Source organism: Schistocerca nitens, chromosome 3 (assembly GCF_023898315.1).
Source record: "Schistocerca nitens isolate TAMUIC-IGC-003100 chromosome 3, iqSchNite1.1, whole genome shotgun sequence".
NCBI lineage: Eukaryota > Metazoa > Arthropoda > Insecta > Orthoptera > Acrididae > Schistocerca > Schistocerca nitens.
Window position 1 is genome coordinate 883,384,666 of NC_064616.1, and position 22,748 is coordinate 883,407,413.

The 22,748-nt window shown below is 44.9% G+C and overlaps 1 protein-coding gene across 2 annotated transcripts in view; it reads right to left on the reverse strand.

Annotated features, from left to right (window-relative positions):
- LOC126249803 (uncharacterized) overlaps positions 1–22,748 on the reverse strand; it is a 619,524-nt gene that overhangs the window by 335,738 nt on the left and 261,038 nt on the right. For both annotated transcript variants that reach the window (XM_049951497.1, XM_049951498.1), the window contains exon 2: positions 20,086–20,186. In XM_049951497.1, coding sequence (XP_049807454.1) covers positions 20,086–20,176 — 91 coding nt within the window. In that variant the 5' untranslated portion in view covers positions 20,177–20,186. The remainder of the gene's footprint in view (positions 1–20,085; positions 20,187–22,748) is intronic.

Here is a 22,748-nt window from a genome sequence, read left to right on the forward strand (position 1 = left end):
TTTTCGACTCTGTAAGTGCAGAACAGGGAATCAGTGATCATAAGGCCGTTGCAGCATCCCTGAATATGGAAGTTAATAGGAATATAAAAAAAGGGAGGAAGGTTTATCCGTTTAACAAGAGTAATAGAAGGCAGATTTCAGACTACCTAACAGATCAAAACGAAAATTTCTGTTGCGACACTGACAATGTTGAGTGTTTATGGAAAAAGTTCAAGGCAATCGTCAAATGCGTTTTAGACAGGCACGTGCCGAGTAAAACTGTGAGGGACGGGAAAAACCCACCGTGGTACAACAACGAAGTTAGGAAACTACTGCGAAAGCAAAGAGAGCTTCACTCCAAGTTTAAACGCAGCCAAAACCTCTCAGACAAACAGAAGCTAAACGATGTCAAAGGTAGCGTAAGGAGGGCTATGCGTGAAGCGTTCAGTGAATTCGAAAGTAAAATTCTATGTACCGACTTGACAGAAAATCCTAGGAAGTTCTGGTCTTACGTTAAATCAGTAAGTGGCTCGAAACAACATATCCAGACATTCCGGGATGATGATGGCATTGAAACAGAGGATGACACGCGTAAAGCTGAAATACTAAACACCTTTTTCCAAAGCTGTTTCACAGAGGAAGACCGCACTGCAGTTCCTTCTCTAAATCCTCGCACAAACGAAAAAATGGCTGACATCGAAATAAGTGTCCAAGGAATAGAAAAGCAACTGGAATCACTCAACAGAGGAAAGTCCACTGGACCTGACGGGATACCAATTCGATTCTACACAGAGTACGCGAAAGAACTTGCCCCCCTTCTAACAGCCGTGTACCGCAAGTCTCTAGAGGAACGGAGGGTTCCAAATGATTGGAAAAGAGCACAGGTAGTCCCAGTCTTCAAGAAGGGTCGTCGAGCAGATGCGCAAAACTGTAGACCTATATCTCTGACGTCGATCTGTTGTAGAATTTTAGAACATGTTTTTTGCTCGAGTATCATGTCGTTTTTGGAAACCCAGAATCTACTATGTAGGAATCAACATGGATTCCGGAAACAGCGATCGTGTGAGACCCAACTCGCGTTATTTGTTCATGAGACCCAGAAAATATTAGATACAGGCTCCCAGGTAGATGCTATTTTTCTTGACTTCCGGAAGGCGTTCGATACAGTTCCGCACTGTCGCCTGATAAACAAAGTAAGAGCCTACGGAATATCAGACCAGCTGTGTGGCTGGATTGAAGAGTTTTTAGCAAACAGAACACAGCATGTTGTTATCAATGGAGAGACGTCTACAGACGTTAAAGTAACCTCTGGCGTGCCACAGGGGAGTGTTATGGGACCATTGCTTTTCACAATATATATAAATGACCTAGTAGATAGTGTCGGAAGTTCCATGCGGCTTTTCGCGGATGATGCTGCAGTATACAGAGAAGTTGCAGCATTAGAAAATTGTAGCGAAATGCAGGAAGATCTGCAGCGGATAGGCACTTGGTGCAGGGAGTGGCAACTGTCCCTTAACATAGACAAATGTAATGTATTGCGAATACATAGAAAGAAGGATCCTTTATTGTATGATTATATGATAGCGGAACAAACACTGGTAGCAGTTACTTCTGTAAAATATCTGGGAGTATGCGTGCGGAACGATTTGAAGTGGAATGATCATATAAAATTAATTGTTGGTAAGGCGGGTACCAGGTTGAGATTCATTGGGAGAGTCCTTAGAAAATGTAGTCCATCAACAAAGGAGGTGGCTTACAAAACACTCGTTCGACCTATACTTGAGTATTGCTCATCAGTGTGGGATCCGTACCAGATCGGGTTGACGGAGGAGATAGAGAAGATCCAAAGAAGAGCGGCGCGTTTCATCACAGGGTTATTTGGTAACCGTGATAGCGTTACGGAGATGTTTAATAAACTCAAGTGGCAGACTCTGCAAGAGAGGCGCTCTGCATCGCGGTGTAGCTTGCTCGCCAGGTTTCGAGAGGGTGCGTTTCTGGATGAGGTATCGAATATATTGCTTCCCCCTACTTATACCTCCCGAGGAGATCACGAATGTAAAATTAGAGAGATTAGAGCGCGCACGGAGGCTTTCAGACAGTCGTTCTTCCCGCGAACCATACGCGACTGGAACAGGAAAGGGAAGTAATGACAGTGGCACGTAAAGTGCCCTCCGCCACACACCGTTGGGTGGCTTGCGGAGTATAAATGTAGATGTAGATGTAGATAAAGTTGTGAAAGTACCGTTTGGATCTAAAGTAAGTTTGAAGATCGGATTACTTTCGTCCTCCCGCTTCACGGTACACATGTAACCTGAGGACAGGGCGGTCGCCTCACCAGTCCCATGACTTAATCTACCCTCTGTTTACAATTTACATTTACATCTACATTCATACTCCCCAACCGGTGCATGACGGAGGGTACCAAGTACCAATACTACTTATTTCGTTTCGTGTTCCACTCGCAGATAGAGAGAGTGAAAAGCGAGTGTCCACAAGTGCTTGTACGAGCCCTAATTTCTCCCATCTAATATTCGTGGTCCTAACTCCAAATATACGTTGGTGGCAGTAGAATCGATCTGCAGATGGTGTCAAATGTCAGTTCTCTAAAGTTTTGCAATAGTGTCTCGCGAAAAGAGCGTCGTCTTCGCTCCAGGGATTCCCATTTGAATTCACGAAGCATTTCAGTAATACTTTCTTACTGATTGAACCTACCGGTAACAAATCTAGCATCATTCCCCTGAATTGATTCGGTGTCTTCCTTTAATCCGAACTGGTAGGGATCCCAAACACTTGAGCACTTCTCAAGCATGGGTCGTACAAGAGTTCTACATGCCGTCTCCTTTATAGATGAACTACACTTTCCCAAAACTATCCCAATGAAACGAAGTCAAGCATTCCCCTTCTAGACTACCAACCTGACGTGTTCATTCCATTTCATATAGCTTTGCAATGTTATTCCTAGATATTTAATCGATGTGAGTCTGTCAAGAAACACATTACTAACGCTGTAATGGAATGCTACAGGATTGTTTTTCCTACTCATCTGCATTAACTTACATTTTTATACATTTAGAGGAAGGTGCTATTCATCACATCAACTAGAAATTCTCTCGAAGTCATTTTGTATCTCCCTATAGCCACTCAAGAACGACGCCTTTTCGTACACCATTAGCAAGCAGCCGTAAATTACTGTCCACCATGCCCACCGGATCATTTATGTATATCGAGAATAAGAACGGTCCTATCACACCTTCCTGGACTACCCCTGACGAAACATTTCTCTCTCATGAACACTCGCCGTCGAGGACAACGCACTGGCTTCTATTACTTAAAAAGTCATGGAGCTACTCACATACACTCCTGGAAATTGAAATAAGAACACCGTGAATTCATTGTCCCAGGAAGGGGAAACTTTATTGACCCATTCCTGGGGTCAGATACATCACATGATCACACTGACAGAACCACAGGCACATAGACACAGGCAACAGAGCATGCACAATGTCGGCACTAGTACAGTGTATATCCACCTTTCGCAGCAATGCAGGCTGCTGTTCTCCCATGGAGACGATCGTAGAGATGCTGGATGTAGTCCTGTGGAACGGCTTGCCATGCCATTTCCACCTGGCGCCTCAGTTGGACCAGCGTTCGTGCTGGACGTGCAGACCGCGTGAGGCGACGCTTCATCCGGTCCCAAACATGCTCAATGGGGGACAGATCCGGAGATCTTGCTGGCGAGGGTAGTTGACTTACACCTTCTAGAGCACGTTGGGTGGCACGGGATACATGCGGACGTGCATTGTCCTGTTGGAACAGCAAGTTCCCTTGCCGGTCTAGGAATGGTAGAACGATGGGTTCGATGACGGTTTGGATGTACCGCGCACTATTCAGTGTCCCCTCGACGATCACCAGTGGTGTACGGCCAGTGTAGGAGATCGCTCCCCACACCATGGTGCCGGGTGTTGGCCCTGTGTGCCTCGGTCGTATGCAGTCCTGATTGTGGCGCTCACCTGCACGGCGCCAAACACGCATACGACCATCATTGGCACCAAGGCAGAAGCGACTCTCATCGCTGAAGACGACACGTCTCCATTGGTCCCTCCATTCACGCCTGTCGCGACACCACTGGAGGCGGGCTGCACGATGTTGGGGCGTGAGCGGAAGACGGCCTAACGGTGTGCGGGACCGTAGCCCAGCTTCATGGAGACGGTTGCGAATGGTCCTCGCCGATACCCCAGGAGCAACAGTGTCCCTAATTTGCTGGGAAGTGGCGGTGCGGTCCCCTACGGCACTGCGTAGGATCCTACGGTCTTGGCGTGCATCCGTGCGTCGCTGCGGTCCGGTCCCAGGTCGACGGGCACGTGCACCTTCCGCCGACCACTGGCGACAACATGGATGTACTGTGGAGACCTCACGCCCCACGTGTTGAGCAATTCGGCGGTACGTCCACCCGGCCTCCCGCATGCCCACTATACGCCCTCGCTCAAAGTCCGTCAACTGCACATACGGTTCACGTCCACGCTGTCGCGGCATGCTACCAGTGTTAAAGACTGCGATGGAGCTCCGTATGCCACGGCAAACTGGCTGACACTGACGGCGGCGGTGCACAAATGCTGCGCAGCTAGCGCCATTCGACGGCCAACACCGCGGTTCCTGGTGTGTCCGCTGTGCCGTGCGTGTGATCATTGCTTGTACAGCCCTCTCGCAGTGTCCGGAGCAAGTATGGTGGGTCTGACACACCGGTGTCAATGTGTTCTTTTTTCCATTTCCAGGAGTGTATTTGGCGAAACCTCTTAATACAATAATTTTTACTTAAATAGAAATCACTGAGAGGATGAAACTTTTACGTTATTTAATTCTGAAACTGCTGAGTGAAATTGAAAATGCAAGTAAACCTGCTAAAACTGCTGAGCGAAACTGACGTACTGAATTTGCCCTGACTAACAGAACTCACACTTTTCCTATTCATTAATTTCTCACAATATTCAAGGATAACGCGATCTGACTGCTTTAAAATTGATAACCTGACTTCAAATAATTAATAAAAAAGAATGGTCCTGCATTAGAAGAAATCCTAACAATAACCCGTACGTTTCATAAGTCACTTACCTCATAAAAATCTTCATTACACGAACTACTGCAATACAGCAAGCGCCATTACAGCCAGCTAAATAAAAGATTCTAACTACTGAAGGCTCTAACTACTAATAGGCATGTGGTTAGCAAAGGAAAGATTTTGTTGCAAAGCCGGCCTTAGCGGCCGTGCGGTTCTAGGCGCTTCAGTCTGGAACCGCGTGACCGCTACGGTCGCAGGTTCGAGTCCTGCCTCGGGCATGTATGTGTGATGTCCTTAGGTTAGTTAGGTGTAAGTAGTTCTAAGTTCTAGGGGACTGATGACCACAGATATTAAGTCCCATAGTGCTCAGAGCCATTTGAACCATTTTTTTGTTGCAAAGCGAACAACGTATTTTTACCTAAATAATGTGACACCCAGTTGAAAAAATATATAATCGTCCGTGACAACCAGTTCCAAAAATTATATAATCATGAATAATATTCAATCTCCAAGCTGGACACGCCAGATCGTCCGTTCGCGCTAATACTGCAAACCTCCAACACTGCTAAATATTAACCTCTAACCTCCATCACTGCTGGCTGTTCTCCTCCGACCAGCCACAGAGTCTCTTACTGCGTGCTCACAGCGCTGTCAGAGTTATTAATGCAGAGCGCGACGTAGCGCTGCCAACATACAAACACATAAACAGGCTACTTACACTGGGAACCTAAACCGTATGCTCGGACCTTCGTCAACAATCTGCAGTAGGACGCTGTGTCAAACGCTTTCCGGAAATCTTAGAATATTGAATCTGCCTGTTGTCCTCCGTCCATAGTTTACAGGAAGTTATGTGACAAAAGGATAAGCTGAATTTCGCACGGGTGATGCTTTCTAAATCCGTGCTCATTCATGGACATAAGAATTCTGTATCAATGAAATTGTTCAAGAGTTCTGCAGCAAACCGATGTTAAGGATATTGGTCTGTAATTATGCGGGTCCGTTCTTTTATCTTTCTTATACACAGGAGTCACCTGTGCTTTCTTCCAGTCACTTGGGACTTTGCCCTGGGAGAGAGATTCGCTAGAAAAGCAAGCTACGTGAGCGGCCAGTGCCGCGGAATGCTCTCTATAAGACCAAATTGGAACTTATTTGTTTTCAACTCTTTTAGTTGCTTCTCTATGCCAGAAATGCCTATTTCTATGTCCTTCATCCACGAGTCTGTGCAACAACCTAACGAAGATTTTTCATACGACTGTCCTGCTTGAATGATTTCTTTAATGCGAAATTTAAAACTTCACCTTTCTTTTTGCTGTCTTCTATTGCCACAACAGACTGGTCAACGAGTGACTGGATAGAAACCTTCGACCCAGAATTTTCTTGGGTTCTCAGCAAGATTTTTCGCTAAGGTATAACGTTGGAAGTTGTATTCTTCGCGTATTCATATTGCGGACGCACGAATGTCTACTAACTATTGCCTGTCGACATTTGATCATCCTTTTTTGAACCGAGAGTGCAACAGTCTCTGTTTCGTCAGCATTTTCATTGTTTCAGCGTTCAGATCACTTGTCAGCCGGTCATTGAGCAGTAAGGACAACTGAGACATTCAGGATATCCGAATACACATTTGAAGAGTGTAGAGAGAGGTTGTTAATTTATGGTGAAGGTGTATGTAATGGTAGAGCTGCACATCGCATGTATCGGGAAAGTTATCCGGATACTCTCAGTCCGTAACATCCCATTTTCGTCCGATTACAGCAGAAGCTGTGAGTAGCTCGTACGTTTGCAGTTAGGAGGGTTGACAGTGGTGCATCCCGACTTTGAAGAGGATGGCCTTCGTCACTTAGAAGAGAAACCGATGACGTGTACTCGAAACCTTATGCCATGGACGGCACCCACTCGAGCGTCTGGCGTGTTTTGCATGACCAGTAACTCCAGGCTGCGTTTATGCTGCCACCTCGCTGCTCGCTGTTTGCTGACGTCATCCGCCGATGAAAAAACAAGGGCACTACAGCGCTTAAAATAAGTTAGGACTGTTGAGATTTCAGCAAGAAGGGAGTGGAGGGTAGCGTAGTTGCCAGCATGTCCTGAGAGCGTTAGTAGGTGACGGTAATGCCGGGCCTACTCGGCGAGAAACCTTTCAGGCTCGCTTGATTGCGTGAGCGGCAAGACGTGCAAGCTGGCCAATCTGCAATCTTTCTCAAACGAGTTTAAAGAAATTATTCGCTAATAAACTCTGCGTCTTGCGCGTCTTGTAGCTTAAGGGGAGGTTTACTATCTTTTGGTTCAAAAAATCGATTTCTTTTTAAATTGCATTTTTCGATCCATAAAAGTGTTTAGAATCCACCTCTGAAACTGTTTTTCCGAATACGGAACGGAAATTTTTGTTATTCGCGGTTGAACAAACAAATGCACCTGCCTGAAATGAGCCTTTTTCACGCACCAGTTTTTTTTCTTTCAAAGGATGAGTTATTGTACCGGTGCTTGGGAGGAAACACACAAAATTCAAATGAAACTTTGAACGCGTGTGTTTGGAAGTTAGCCCCCAAGCATTTGCATTCTGGTGCGAAGACTGTGGTGATTGCGACTTTCCTGGCAGTGAGCAGCTTCAACGAAGGGTATTCAGCAATTCTGAATACCATGACAACGATGGACGTCACCCTGGGACTCTATTCGACGCAGTTCGCCAAGCATTCGGACGACCACCAGATTCAAGCGGCCGAAAACCGTTTGTCACCGGCCGTACGAGCGGCTCTGGAGCAGCGCAGGATGGCCCAGATCGAGCAGAACGCCTCCTATGAGGAAGGACTAGTTTATAGACCCGGAATAGCAGATTGAACGTAAGTTGCATAATATTGCATTTATATGTAGTCAAAACTTCAAACGCGTTTTTCTCCAAATGACTTTTTTTTATGGCGCGGTATGGTAACTTCAAATCTACTGAACCGATTGGCAAGATTCTCTGTTTCCGACGAAGCTAACTAAATTGTCTAGGAGTTGTACCACTTTTATTCTGATCCATCAACTATAAATGTTTTTACTTGGATGACGAAGTCGAAAAATCGATGAAAAAAACCCTTTTTTTCAAATGGCCGCCATTTTGTTTCCTATGGTCGAAATAACTTAAGCGAGGTACAACTCATAAAGAATCTTATGTACCTCGCTAAGGTCAACTCAATTTTGATTTCAGACGAGCCGGCTGACCTGTGACACACCGCGCTTGGAGATCTACATAGAAATTTTGTTTCGTTCCGACGGCACTTCCGCCTTAGCTCTTCGATATTTCCGGTCGAAAAAAATCCAGTTTGTAGAGGAAATATCAATAAACATTTTGACCAAATTTGACAATGATATCTATAACACATCCCGAGAAAAAAATTCTCAAAGAACATGCATTTTTCGGGCCAAAGATAGTACACCTCCCCTTAATTCGTCAGCTTCATGATGAACTGCGTATCATGCCGTTAATGGTCATAGATATTGTGATATTTCAGTTTTAGGTAAACTACTGCAAGAAATCCTTAATGTTTGTAGTGAAAAATAGTTGTCGCTACGAATTTGCATTTGGTGCGTGTTAAGTCATATTTTGCCGCATATGAAATGTAGATAACACATTCAACTAGTCATTAAACTATGAAGGATGTCAATGTTTGTCTCCAATCTGGACAAATTGTTACATATGTAAAGTGCCTCGTCAGGAACGCGTGTGCCAGTAGAAAATCCAGAATGAAATGTTCATAAATCCCTCGTATCACATAAACGGTTTGAGATATCGAAACACGATTTTGGCAAATCGTAGCACGCAAAAAGGAGAGTGTTTTGCCATATGATTAATATGTGAAACTTCCACAATGTTCAAGCAACTGCAGATTTTTTCAATAAAATAGCATAATTATTGACGGCCATCCACTGCTGGTGAAACGAGAATTACTGTGAGTTTTGCAACAATATTAAGTGAAGAGGTTACAGACTAATTTTTTTTTTTTGCTGAGAATGCGCTTTTTCAGAAGCTATTGACCTGTCTTACCCTCAGTTCCTTGTTTAATAACACTCACTTTGAGGATTCTGTCACAATTTTCACTGCATTAGAATGTTAGTGAGATGAATATTTCAAAAATGTACTGTGTTTCGGAAAAAGAAGCAGATTTTAACATGACAACAAGAGAAGTTACGTACTTCTCAAAACTCGTCGCATTTCTTTATGAATCCATGTCATCGCAACTACTTTTTGCTATGGCTGACAGCTCGAGTTTAGTCCTGTGGTGTAAAATCTGCTGTGAGCGTAAACTTCTTGTTGTGTTTTGCCACATTACTTTTCGCCTAGGCCCATATATTCTCAGACGGATTTAAAGGAGCATTTTAGGGAGGAAACCTGTTTAAACATGCCCTTTAGCGTCAGCCAGTTCGTCGACATGTTAGCATGCAGTTTTTGGCTTGTGCAGTACTTCAGATTCCATTAACTTCGTCTTATATAAGATAAGTTCAAATTTATCCAATAGAATAGTTCTTTGTACCCAGTATAAAACATCTGCACTCCTCCATTGCTTTGTTGGAGCTTTATCCATAACAACAGAGTGGTATGGCGTACTGTCCATTACTATTGTCGAATCCGGAGGAATATTTTGCAGCAGAACATTACCTTCCCAACAGATGGACGTATTCTTGAATGACACTTTTATTGCGAATCTCATATTCAGACGTATTGGACGGTTATTATTAATGCAACGCCAACACGAAAAGCCTTGTGCACAATATCTGACGAGCGCAGAACACTTCAACACCAGAAAATACCTCTTTACAACGAAAATTGACGAACGCAGATGCATCTAATGGCTTGACGATGTGGTACTGTTTACCCACAGCTTGGTAACAAGGGCGCTTTACCAACTGGTGGCGTGGTAGGGAAAGCCGGCTCGCCATAGTCTTACCTGGGCAACGGCGTCACATTACCTTCGGTGACCCAAACGTCAAAAATCGCAACTAATTTTAAACGCACTATGTCTTATCGATCCATCGACCCATTTTATCGCTGATCGCCCCGCTGCTCGCTACAATCCTCGCCAGGTGATGATATCAAGCTGGTTTGTGTTTCGCACCACGACCATCGCCGCATGTCTTGAAACTTGAGCCGAGATTGGTTGCTTCGAGGTCACTCCAGCAGTGCTGTGTTTGGCTCTGCTAGCACTCTGCTACATCTACATCAGCATGAATACCACGCAAGCCACCTGATGACTTGTGGATGAGGGTACTTCTGGTAACACTAACTAATCCACCCTTCTTGTTCCAATCGCGAATTGCCTATGGGAAGAATGATTGTCGGTAAGCCTGTGTATTAGCTCTATTTTCTCGAATTTTCTGGTTGTACTCATTTCACGAGATGTATGTTGGAGGAAGTAGTATGTTGTGTGATTCTTCCTCGAAACTCACTCGAAATTTAAACAGTAAACCTCTCCATAAAGCACAATGTATATCTTGTAGTGCCTGCCACTGGAATTTGTTGTAACGCTCTCATGCCGCCTAAACGATCCGATGATGAAACGCAGGGCTCTTCTTCAGTCATACTTGGTGATGGTCCCACGTTAATGAACAATACTCAAGAATCGGTCGAACAGGCGTCTTATAGGTACTTCTTTAGTGGTTAAATTACATTTCCTTAAGCTTCTTGCTATGAATCTTAGATTCGCATCTCTTTTTCCTACTGATTGTTTTACGTGGTCATTCCACTTACGGTGGCTCCTAATACATACGCCTAGATATTATATGGTGATTACTGTTTCCAGCAATTTGTCATCAATTGTCTTGTTTTGTATTGAAGTGGGGACCTAGAAACGACGGAGAGGCTTCGTCCCCACCGTATCCCTCAATGGTTCACAACCCCACAACAGGCTACAGCAGTCCACTCATCCCACCGCCGCCCCACACCGAACCCGGAGTTGTGCAGTTCGGCCCCCAGTAAACGACTCCCCCCCCCTCCCCCCTCCCCCTCTCCCCCGCTCCCGGTAATGTCTCACACCAGTCGAGTGTAACCCCAAATGTTTGCGTGGTAGAGTAATTATGGTGTATGCGTATGTGGAGACAGTGTTTGCGCAGCAATCGCTGACATAGTGTAACTGAGACGGAATAAAGGGGACCAGTCCGCATTCGCCGAGGCAGATGGAAAACCGCCTTAACCCTTTGACTGCTGCGGACGAGTTAACTCGTCATGTCTCACCGTTCCCCTGGCGCGCCTGACGTGTATACACGCGGCCTTGGGTCTTCCCTACAGTGCGAGGGACCCGCCGCTAGGGAAGAGTTTAGGCGCTCTGAGCCACAGGTACCTGAACGCTACGGACGTGTATACAACCAGAGCTGTCTTTCAGCCCTGTTCTTCTGGTAGCTGTTCAGTGGTCTGACTAGTTCGAGAGTGCGTGTATCTTTGTTGCTGTGTTCGCTCTTTGCAGAATTCGACTCAGATTCCTGTATTTTCGTCAGTTTTCTTGTTTTCTACGTGAGAAATGTCACGTCGCCGTGGTTGCACAGATAAAGAAATCCTGTATATGCTCACTAAGAGCGACAGTGAGTGTGAATTACCTGATGTTGCTAACAGTGATGAGTCTTCAACAGAATCTCGAAGCTGTAGTCCTAAGCCCTTTATATCAGAGGGGAGAGCAAGAATTACAGTCAGCAGTTCCTCTGAATCCGAGGATTCAGAAAGTAACAGTGAAACAGTTAAGAAAAGAGCGCGCTTGAGTGACATATATGACTGGAAAGGTCCGCAGCTCGTGGTCTCGCTGTAGCGTTCTCGCTTCCCGAGCACGGGGTCCCGGGTTCGATTCCCGGCGGGGTCAGGGATTTTCTCTGCCTCGTGATGATTGGGTGTGTGTGTTGTCCTTAGGTTAGTTAGGTTTAAGTAGTTCTAAGTTCTGGGGGACTGATGACCATAGCAGTTAAGTCCCATAGTGCTCAGAGCCATTTGAGCCATGACTGGAAAGAAACCGATTTCCAGCCGTTAAACCATTACTTCGAATACTCGAGTTCAGGACACAAATGTCGGGCATGGGTGTTTGTGTTTGTCCTTAGGATAATTTAGGTTAAGTAGTGTGTAAGCTTAGGGACTGATGACCTTAGCAGTTAAGTCCCATAAGATTTAACACACATTTGAACATGTTTTTTTGAGAGAGGTGTACATGTTGACCACAAGTCACACAACACAAATGGTTGAAACAGAGAAGATTGACAGAAATACTGGCGAAAAAATAAAGAAACCTCAATGTATTGTAGATTACAATTCGAGTACGGGTGCAGTTGACCGTTGTGAAATGTTACTGAGCTCCGTGGGATCAGTGCGTAAGACTGTGATATGGTTTAAGAAATATTTTTTTCACATTCTGGATTTGTGTATTCTAAGCGCTCATGCTATCCACCGGTCGGCAACAGGGCAAAAAATGGCACTCGCAGAGTTTCACCTTTCTCCCGCAAGGGAGATTGTAGAAAAATATGCTACCGAACGGAGAAAAGCTGCTAGGGGAAGGCGCTACTATGGCGAGAATCCTCTGTGATTCACAGGGAGACATTTTCCGGCTGTTATCGTGAGTAAACATTCGCAGAAAAGTACGCTAATGCGTGGTTTTCACGAAACAGAAACTACATACTAATGCAAAACTTGCAACGTTCCGTTATGTATTGCACCCTGCTTTGAGACTTATCATACATAGAAACATTACTAATCATTGGGAACTAAATCTTAGAAAATTTATTGACGCTTCTGAATGAATTAATAAAGAAAAGGCGAAGCCTGACTTCTTCATATGTAGCTGTTTACTGGCAAATGAACGGACTTGGTGATTGAGATGGCGCTATATCTGTACTGTGACAAATGTAATTACGCCGAGCACATTGCGTCAGTATAACAAAAACCCGTACATTAATGTGTGTACGATACAATTAAACTATTAACACGTAACATGGACAGTTATATTCTTTTATCCTTAGTAGTACAAATGTAGATCACACAGGGTCTACTTGTACAAAACATGTTTTCCACAACCGATTTAAACGCCTTTGATCAACGAGAAATAACATGCCAAAGTAAAAACTCTTTTCTCAGTGCGATTTTTCTTGCTACATTGCCTCTGTTGTTAGCCAATATTGAATATTGAAGTCCTTGATCTAGGGAGGGTGGGGGGCTTAAAATTTGTTGGTTCAAAATGGTTCAAATGGCTCTGAGCACTATGGGACTTAATTTCTGAGGTCATCAGTCCCCTAGAACTTAGAACTACTTGAACCTAACTAACCTAAGGACATCACACACATCTATGCCCGAGGCAGGATTCGAACCTGCGGCCGTAGCGGTCGCGCGGTTCCAGACTGTAGCGCCTAGAACCGCTCGGCCACCCCGGCCGGCAAAATTTGTTGTTCTAATCACACTGGCATTAAAGCATTAATAGAAAATGGTATTTGAAAAGAAGTATCGAATACACCCTGCTTTCATGTTTTCATAAAAATCAACATCTTTCCTACTAATTTGTAGATTATTGGAAAATAGTAGGGGAATAAAATTTTTTATTCCTTATCGTTGTGTAGTCAATCTATTGCACTCTAAAAATTTCATTTTCATCATGCGTTTATACTACTAAACATGCTAACCCGAAGTTTACATTGTTTCTGGGCCTGATTTTCGCGCCCAACTTTCATTCCAGTTGTACAACTTGGTATGTTTTATGGAGCATAAATTTTTTAGTAAAATCGAAACGAAAATATCGCATTTTTTACGTTTTCACAAAATTTTCAATTTTGTTCTTAATTCATTCAGTTCTGAAAAGTGCTATGGAAATGAAGCTTTATATTTAAGAACCATGTGTTGTTAGGTTACTACATGTCAAGTTTCACGTTCGTCGTAGCATTAGCTCAGGAGATGCAAGAAGGCAAACTTCGAAATTTTTTTCGGGCACCTTTTTTTTGGCCGATTTACCTACAATTTTCTGGCTCAATATGGCTCGTAAAATTCTTTTCATTATCATTCTTAAGAAAACGCATAGAGTTGTACAAGATGGCCAAATTTTATTTCTTTAAAAAAACTTTTATCCGAGATATTAAAGCTGAAAGTCGCCAAAAATTCACACTGGCTCTAAGCGAGTCGTATTCAGCCGAGAAATACTCAGCACAGGGCGGGTTGAGCAGCTCGGGCCGATCCGGTCCAGGCAACGGCTCCGAGAGACAGGCACGCAGCGCAGGTAGACGGATTACGCCTCAGAGCGCCGAAGCAGGTGGCGCTCCTTCAACAGCCAAAGGGTTAAACACCATCTCCAGACTTGCCGGCACACCGGACCTCGACACTAATCCACCGGGCGGATTCGTGCCTGGGACCGGCACGCCTTCGCTCTAGGAAAGCAGTGCGTTAGACCGCACGGCTAACCGAGCGGGCCATTTATTACCAGTAGTACAGATTTATTATCCTATTTACGCAGAATCTGTTACATCTACTTACGCTCAGCGTCAACTACCAGTCTCTCATGATACAGCAATCCTCTGTAGATCTGCTACAAATCGTTACTGCTATCTAGCGGTTCTTCCGACTTATAGACAACCGCATCATCTGCGAACAGCCTTAAAGAGCTTTCGACACATTCTACTAGATCATTTATATACATTGTAAACAGTAACAGTCCTATCAAACTTTCTTGGGGTACCTCCAAAATTACCTTTACTAAGTGCTGCAAAGTAATTACCCTAGCGAGAAGCGAGCAGCGCGGCTGCAGTGTAATATAAGAAGGCTCACAGCGAGAAGCGAGAGGCGATGCGTCAGCAACAAGCAGCAAGTGACAGCAACGGGGTTGCAGCGTAAAGTATCCTTAAGTAGTGGGGCAAAGAGCATACGAGGGTTCCTTTGATATCGAATTGATGTGCAAAATTATTGAAATTGTGGTAGCTGATTGATTTATGACCTTAAGGAACTGATCTGCTAAGTGGTTCCTCATGTAACCCCCCCCCCCCCCACCGTCCTCACCTCAGGGGTCCCTTAAGCTAGAGTTCTCCTAAGTAATTCCTCCCCCTCCCCTAACCCTTCAGCTCCCTATCCTCCTAACCCACCCCTCTAGGAAAAGGGACACTTGTTCTGTTCTGAGCCACTTGTCTCCCTCCTGGGAAATCCCCCAGCCCTCCCCTCTCCCACTTCCCCCTCGCCTCCCCCACTTCCCCTCCCCTCCTCCACTTGTGAACTGGCAGGAAAAAGATTCAGTCTATGCAGAGCTGCTGCAGAGGAAGGAGGTATAGTAGTGTCTTCATTTATTTACTTTATTTATTTCTTTTTGAAGGTGCTGGATTGTCCTCCACATTCTACCACCCCACATTCCGCTGCCCCCCAACCCCGTGTGTGTGTGTGTGTGTGTGTGTGTGTGTGTGTGTGTGTGTGTGCGCTCGCTTCGATAGTTTGAAGACTGACTGCTCTAGTCCACAATACTGCGACCAGAGGATACTTGAATCTGTCCTACAGCAGCCCCCACTTGTCCCCACTTTCTACATCCACCCCAAGCACCACTTGTGAATTGGCAGGAAAAAGGCTGGAATGGAAGGAACTGTCTCTATTTTTGGTGGGAAATGTGTTGAGTTGACGAGATGCTGGTGCTGGCCAGTGGCCGGCCGATGTGATGAACACTCGCCGTCCAAGGCAACGCACTGGCTTCTATTACTTAAAAAAACATCGAGCTACTCACATATCTGGTGAAACTTCTTAATAAAATAACTTTTTATTTAAATAGAAATCACTGAGAGGGTGAAACTTCTATGTTATTTAATTCTGAAACCGCTAAGTGAAATTGAAAATGCAAGTAAACCTGCTTAAACTGCTGAGTGAAACTGACGTACTGAATTTGCCCTGACTAACAGAACTCAAACTTTTCCTATTCATTAATTACTCACAGTATTCAAGGATAAGCTGGGCTGTGTGACTGAGCAGTTCTAGGCACTTCAGTCCGGAACCGCGCGGCTGCTACGGTCGCAGGTTCAAATCCTGCCTCGGGCATGGCTGTGTGTGGTGTCCTTAGGTTAGTTAGTTTTAAGAAGTTCCAAGTCTAGGGGAGTGATGACCTCAGATGTTAAGTCCCATAGTGCTTAGAGTCATTTGAACCATTTTTATTCAAGGATAACGCGATATGACTGCTTTAAAATTGATAACCTGACTTCAAATAATAAATAAAAAAGAATGGCCCTGAATTTGAAGACATCCTAACATTAACCCATACATTTCACCTCATAGAAATCTTCATTACACGAACTACTGAAATACAGCAAGCGCCAATACAGTCAGCTAAATAAAAAATTCTAACTGCTGAAGGCTCTAACTACTAATAGGCATGTGATCAGCAAAGGAAAGATTTTGTTGCAAAGCAAACAATGTATTTTTACAGAATGAGAGCTTCACTCTGCAGTGGAGTGTGCGCTGTTATGAAACTTTCTGGCAGATTAAAACTGTGTGCCGGACTGAGGCTCGAACTCGGGGCCTTTGCCTTTCGCGGGCAAGTGCTCTACCATCTTTTTTTTTTAATCTCATTTTTTGTTCTATATTGTTCATTGAATTCGTTCGGGGCGGAGGTGCGATGACACCCATTTAGGTTCTCCGGCCGGCCAGAGTTGCCGAGCGGTTCTAGGCGCTTCAGTCCGGAACCGCGCGGCTGCTACGGTCGCAGGATCGAATCCTGCCTCGGGCATGGATGTGTGTGATGTTCTTAGGTTAGTTGGGTTTAAGTAGTTCTAAGTTATAGGGGACTGATGACCTCAGATGTTGAGTCCCATAGTGCTCAGAGCCATTTAAACCATTTGCTGGCCAGTGAGGAGTTTAATATGCGTATTACTTCCAAGCATACAGCTGAGGACAGCATTCATAGCCTCCTACATGGGGAATGGAAGAAGGTCACAATGGTTGAACATAGGGGGAATACTTTTCAGCAAATGATCGTGATACAGCAGGATGGAGTGGGGATGCATTTTGCAGTTCATAGTGGCTACAGCCTGTGATGAAGCTATTCGTATTTTTTAAGATGACTGCAGAAAGGATCCCATGTTTGATCCTGAGCAAGACTGTTTAAGTGTTTTAAATTCTAACAAACAGTATTTAAAACGTGCTTCGCTTTCTTCTCTACCAATCACAACCATATGGTGTCAGCTAAAAAATACCTTATAGAGCAGTTGCTGTATGGTTTTTAACAATATTCTACATTATGTCTACTGAGGTAAAGGGATACATGCAAGTTGACTGTTGTCTTGGATGCCTTCCTTGGAAAGAGAGCCATCTGCCTCTAAATTGACATGGATCTGCGTTAAAGGATGATAGAAAGTATTTAATCAGTTGAGATGAACTTTACTTAATACGGCCTTTGAGAGTAATGGGACCAGCAGAATACCATGATACAGCTGCCCACACTATCACACTTCCATCTCCATGCTTAACTCTTGGAATCAAGCAATCAGGTTCGCAGGTTTCTTTTGGTGTTCTCCAGTCGTAAACGATGTTGAAAATAACGTAAACGTTCGTCGGACGATATGACGTGTTTCCACTGATCAGTCGTCCAGGATTTATACTCCTGACACCATGTTTTATGCTTCCTTGCGTTGGTTGTTGTCACTAATGGTTTCGGTATAGCAGCTCGTCCATGAATATTTGCTTTATGGAGTTCTAGGCGGACAGTGTCGATAGATACTGGGTCTCAAAGATGGCTATTGAGCTCTGCAGTCACTTTAGCCGCGTAGTTGTGTGTTATTTTGACACAGTAAGTGTTAGCATGCGACGATCTCTGTCATTTAGTTTTGATTTGCGCCCACTATTACGTTTACACGATGATGTGTATCCATGTCTTGTGTAGGCAGTAATGACTGTTGAAACAGTTGCTCTTGAAACATCCAATAAGTTGGCTGTCTTGGTTACTGATGCTCCAGCTAATCGGGCCCCTCACAATTTGCCCTCTTTGGAACTCTGTTAGGTCTTTCATTGCGCGTCGACATCGGCCTCTGCATGCAAATACAAAGTGTGCACTACTTGTAAACAACCTGCAGTGATGCCTAGTCTGTACTGAACACGTACAGTCTAGAGCGACACGTGCCTTACCTGCGTTGTTGGCTCTAAATGGTTCAAATGGCTCTGAGCACTATGGGACTTAACATCTGTGGTCATCAGTCCCCTAGAACTTAGAACTACTTAAACCTAACTAACCTAAGGACATCACACACATCCATGCCCGAGGCAGGATTCGAACCTGCGACCGTAGCAGTCGCGCGGTTCCGGACTGAGCGCCTAGAACCTCTAGATCAACGCGGCCGGCCCCTGAGTTGACACAACCATCCCCTTACTGCCACTGTTCACATTATTTTGCCTATCCCCTGTATTTGTGTCATGTGATGTAGGCAGTTCATGGTATGTTCACATGTATATGGCACTTGTAAAGCAGTGGAGCGTGGGTTTCGCAAAGACACAGAAACTGAGAACCATGCTGCAATGTCATCGGCTGATGGCATCACGAGATTAGACGTTTTGTTGATGTGAGAAGTGGTTGAAGCAGCGGTTTTGAATTCGAGCAATTGGGAAAAGCGTTGAAATTACAGAAAATCTGGTAAAATTGTGAAATTGATGGAAAACATGTAAAATGCGACAATTTGCTCATTCGTCGTCGACAACAGTATCACAGATGGAGTTTGTAGTTTTACTCGGTTGGATGTAACAAAAAATGGCTCTGAGCACTATGGGACTTAACTTCTAAGGTCATCAGTCCCCTAGAACTTAGAAGTACTTAAACCTAACTAACCTAAGGACATCACACACATCCATGCCTGAGGCAGGATTCGAACCTGCGACCGTAGCGGTCGCGCGGTTCCAGACTGAACCGCTCGGCCACACCGGACAGCCATCGTCAGACACGAGACCATGAACGAGGGAACATCGCCTGGCTGACCAACACTAGGTCGCGACCCACCACAATGGACAATACGTTGTTATTGGCTCCACGTTTTATGCATGCTTTTCCTGTATATGCCCTGTCTTGAGCTTAGTCTTAACCAAGCCACAGCCTCTAGCCAATGGGTATATGGGCCAGCCACTTGTGTAATTTTGCAGCTGAGTGCTGCAGTAAACCTGGCGTATCATTCGCAGTGCAGTGCCTATTGCAGAAGTGGACTGGATTGTTACATGCTGTTAGACAAAGTAACGTTTTACAGCCAGCTACGTGATGGGAACTGTACTCATGTCACTACACACCCAGCCACAGAAAGCATATATATCCCCAGTTCATCCAGTAGCTTCCTTCCATCTCTATCACACTAACGTGTGGTATATTCTCTGCGCCAGTCTTCAGCCAGATGTGTAGCAAGCATCAGTAGATTCATCGAGCAGGACTATCAAGTAGGGGAAGTCGCTGGTACGCGAGGTGTCAGCTAGCATTGATGGTTCCGGGCCTTCAGTTGGTACTACCGAGGCAAGACCTCTCATTGTGTGGCACTGCCTGACACTAGCCAGCCTTCGAGAATCCTGGGTTGGGCTTGGGTGATCCGCATGCCCCTTCCAGCCATCTCGAGCTACAGGCAGAGAACTCCAGTCCTGCTGTAAGGTGAGACTGCCACTGCCAGCAGCCCTGGTTAAGCTGTCTCAGCATTCTGTTGCCTCAGCGGACTCACATGCTGCCACCAGCCACGGTCAGAACCTACTGTATGAGAACCGTCGAATAATAAAGAATTTTATAATCCACCAGCATTCTCGATTCCTCGCTCGCCAAATTACTGGAAGATCCCACTCTCACAGCTTCCCATACATGCTATTTGTGAGCAGATATGGCCGTCCTGCAATACTGGCGTCAGAAAAGCGGTCAACATAAAAACGGCGCTATTACATTCCTGTAAATACAATCTATATGCTCAATAATCTATGTTGGCTTCTACATCTATATGCTGTGTACTATAAATACGAAGGAATCTAACTTGTTAAACACACTGGACTGGAACCATAGTTACTGACTTACAGTTAAATGCATACAGTCCAAATGCCAAAACTTATTTTTTAGAAGCACAGTAACAGGAAGACGAATGCTACTTACCATGCTGCCTGCGCTGGCGATCGTCTGCCGCGGTCAGCAGCAGCAGAGTCACGAGCACACACGCTACAGACTGCCCTAGTGTAGATCCCATGTCGTACGTCCTGCAAATATGGTTGGTTAGCTATTAGCATTACTTTAATCAGGTGGCCTTCCGATACAAGATACTTTTGTCCACTAGCGTTTGTGCAACCTCTTGCAATAACAAAAGCCCAATAAACCATTTCAGGCAGGTAGATCAGATTATAAAACAGAAACCCATCTCGTAGATACGCTTGTGAACGCGACAGTTTCTGTGACGGGGAGGTATGCCATCCCTGGATCGAATCAGCCCTGCGGATTAACGACAAGGGATCAGCGTGCCGGTCCGTCTGAATGTGATTTTTGGGCGATTTCCCACATCCCACTAGGTGTATATAGGGCTGGTTCCCATGTACTGTCTCAGATACGAGCTGCGCAAACAGTTACTACACTTCCTCTCTCATTCACACAAAATTTACTCTGCACACAGACAGGCTAGGTAGACTGCTTCTGACCTGGCGGGAGGAGGGGGGGGGGGGGTGGAGGGGCGGCGGGTGAATAGGAGACCTATGATCTTAGCCTCCAACACTTACTCACAAGGGAACCTCCCTATCGCACCCCCCTCAGATTTAGTTATAAGTTGGCACAGTGGATAGGCCTTGAAAAACTGAACACAGATCAATCGAGAAAACAGGAAGAAGTTGTGTGGAACTATGAAAAAAAAAATAAGCAAAATATACAAACTGAGTAGTTCCATGCTCAAGATAGGCAACATCAAGGATAGCGTGAGCTGAGGAGCGCAGTGGTCACGTGGTTAGCGTGAGCAGCTGCGGTACGGTAGGTCCTTGGTTCAAGTCTTCCGTGGGATGAAAATTTTACTTTCTTTATTTTCGCAAAGTTGTGATCTGTCCGTTCGTTCATTGACGTCTCTGTTCTCTGTAATAAGTTTAGTGTGTGTTTTGCGACCGCACCGAAAAACCGTGCGATTAGTAGACGAAAGGACGTGCTTCTCCAATGGGAACCGAAAACATTTGATCGCAAGGTCGTAGGTCAACCGATTCCTCCACAGGAAAACACGTCTGATATATTCTATACGACACTGTTGACGCCATGTGCGTCACATGACAGGAATATGTTGTCGACCTACCTAACTTGTACACTTGGCGAATGGGTAAAAAGATTCTTCTACCTTGCCCGATTTAGGTTTTCTTGTGGATGTGATAATCACTCCTAACAAAGTGATGAAAACATAAGAGTTTGCCACATAAACTGCAACAAATGAATGCAACAGTTTCACAGTCGCACAGTTTTCCCTGTGCTCTGTCAAAAAATATGTTTTTAACGTTTTCAAATTTTTTCCGTGTGTAGACCGTCAACTCCTGCATATGTCCAAGCAAATCTGAACATGTCCTGGAATTTTGGAGAGCGAAGTTGATTATGTGTGAGTGCCCGAACTTTGATAATTAACACACGATCACGTAAACAATACCGCTCTGTGTACCTGTGCAGCTTCGCAAAATGATTTTCTGAAAACAAAAAATTAAACTTTTCACTCGAGGGAATACTTGAATCCTGGGCCTCTCGTTATGCAGCTGCTCACGCTAACCACGGGGCCACGGCGCTACTGAGCTGTAACTATCCTTGATGTTGCATATCTTGTGCATGGACTACTCAGTTTGTATATTTTGCTTATTTTTTTCATAGTTCCACACAACTTCTTCCTGTTTTCTCTATTGATCTGTGTTCAGTTTTTCAAGGCCTATCCAGTGTGCCAACTTATAACTAAATCTGAGGGGGGTACGATGGGGAGGTTCCCTTGTCAGAATCGGCATAAACTCGAAATGACTTGTCCCGTTTAACTGTATTTGCTATCCACCAAGTTCTTCTCAGCCGATTTTAGAGAAGAGGTACAGGGATGTGTGAAAATAAGCCCTTACGCATGCAGTGAGTGCTACGGTGCAAGAACCAGCTTTTAGGGAGTAAACTGCCCTTCCCTCATGTAATAATGTCCCTAAGAGTCATTACGCAGAGATTTAACCCTTTGAGTACCAGTGATTTCTGTCCGAAACCACCGTTTTACCAATTTTTTTTAAGTACCACCTTTCACAGGAAACCACCTGTGCTATTGCAGGACGTAACCATCTAGTGGTACACTGAGGTACTTCTACGAATGTAGTGCACGTGGTTTTTTTTTATAATGATCATATTGAGGATATCATTGACAATCAAAGTGTTCCGCGTAGTCAGCGCGTACACAACTTTCCCACTAGAGCGCGCCCCGCTAAGCACAACAGCGCAGGCGCAGCTCTCGTCCGTCTCCGCTCTACGAGATGGCGCTGCCATAAAGACGGACCAAATTCTGCTTCCGCCGATCCGCGTATTAATACGTAACGCAGCCAATGAGATTGCTGCTAACGTAGAACCTTTTCTCCTCGCGGATCACACTGGCGCAGTGATACCTGAACGCTCGAGGTATTATAACGAGTGTACAGACCTCCGATTAGTCAGTCTGCATTTGTCTGCATCACTCTGTACCAGTCTGCATTAGTCTGTACTCAAGTTTCAGTCTGCGCCTAATAAGATTATCATATTCCTGTACATAGCCATGAAGAGAAATGTATAGACACTTTGTCAAGTATCAGAGA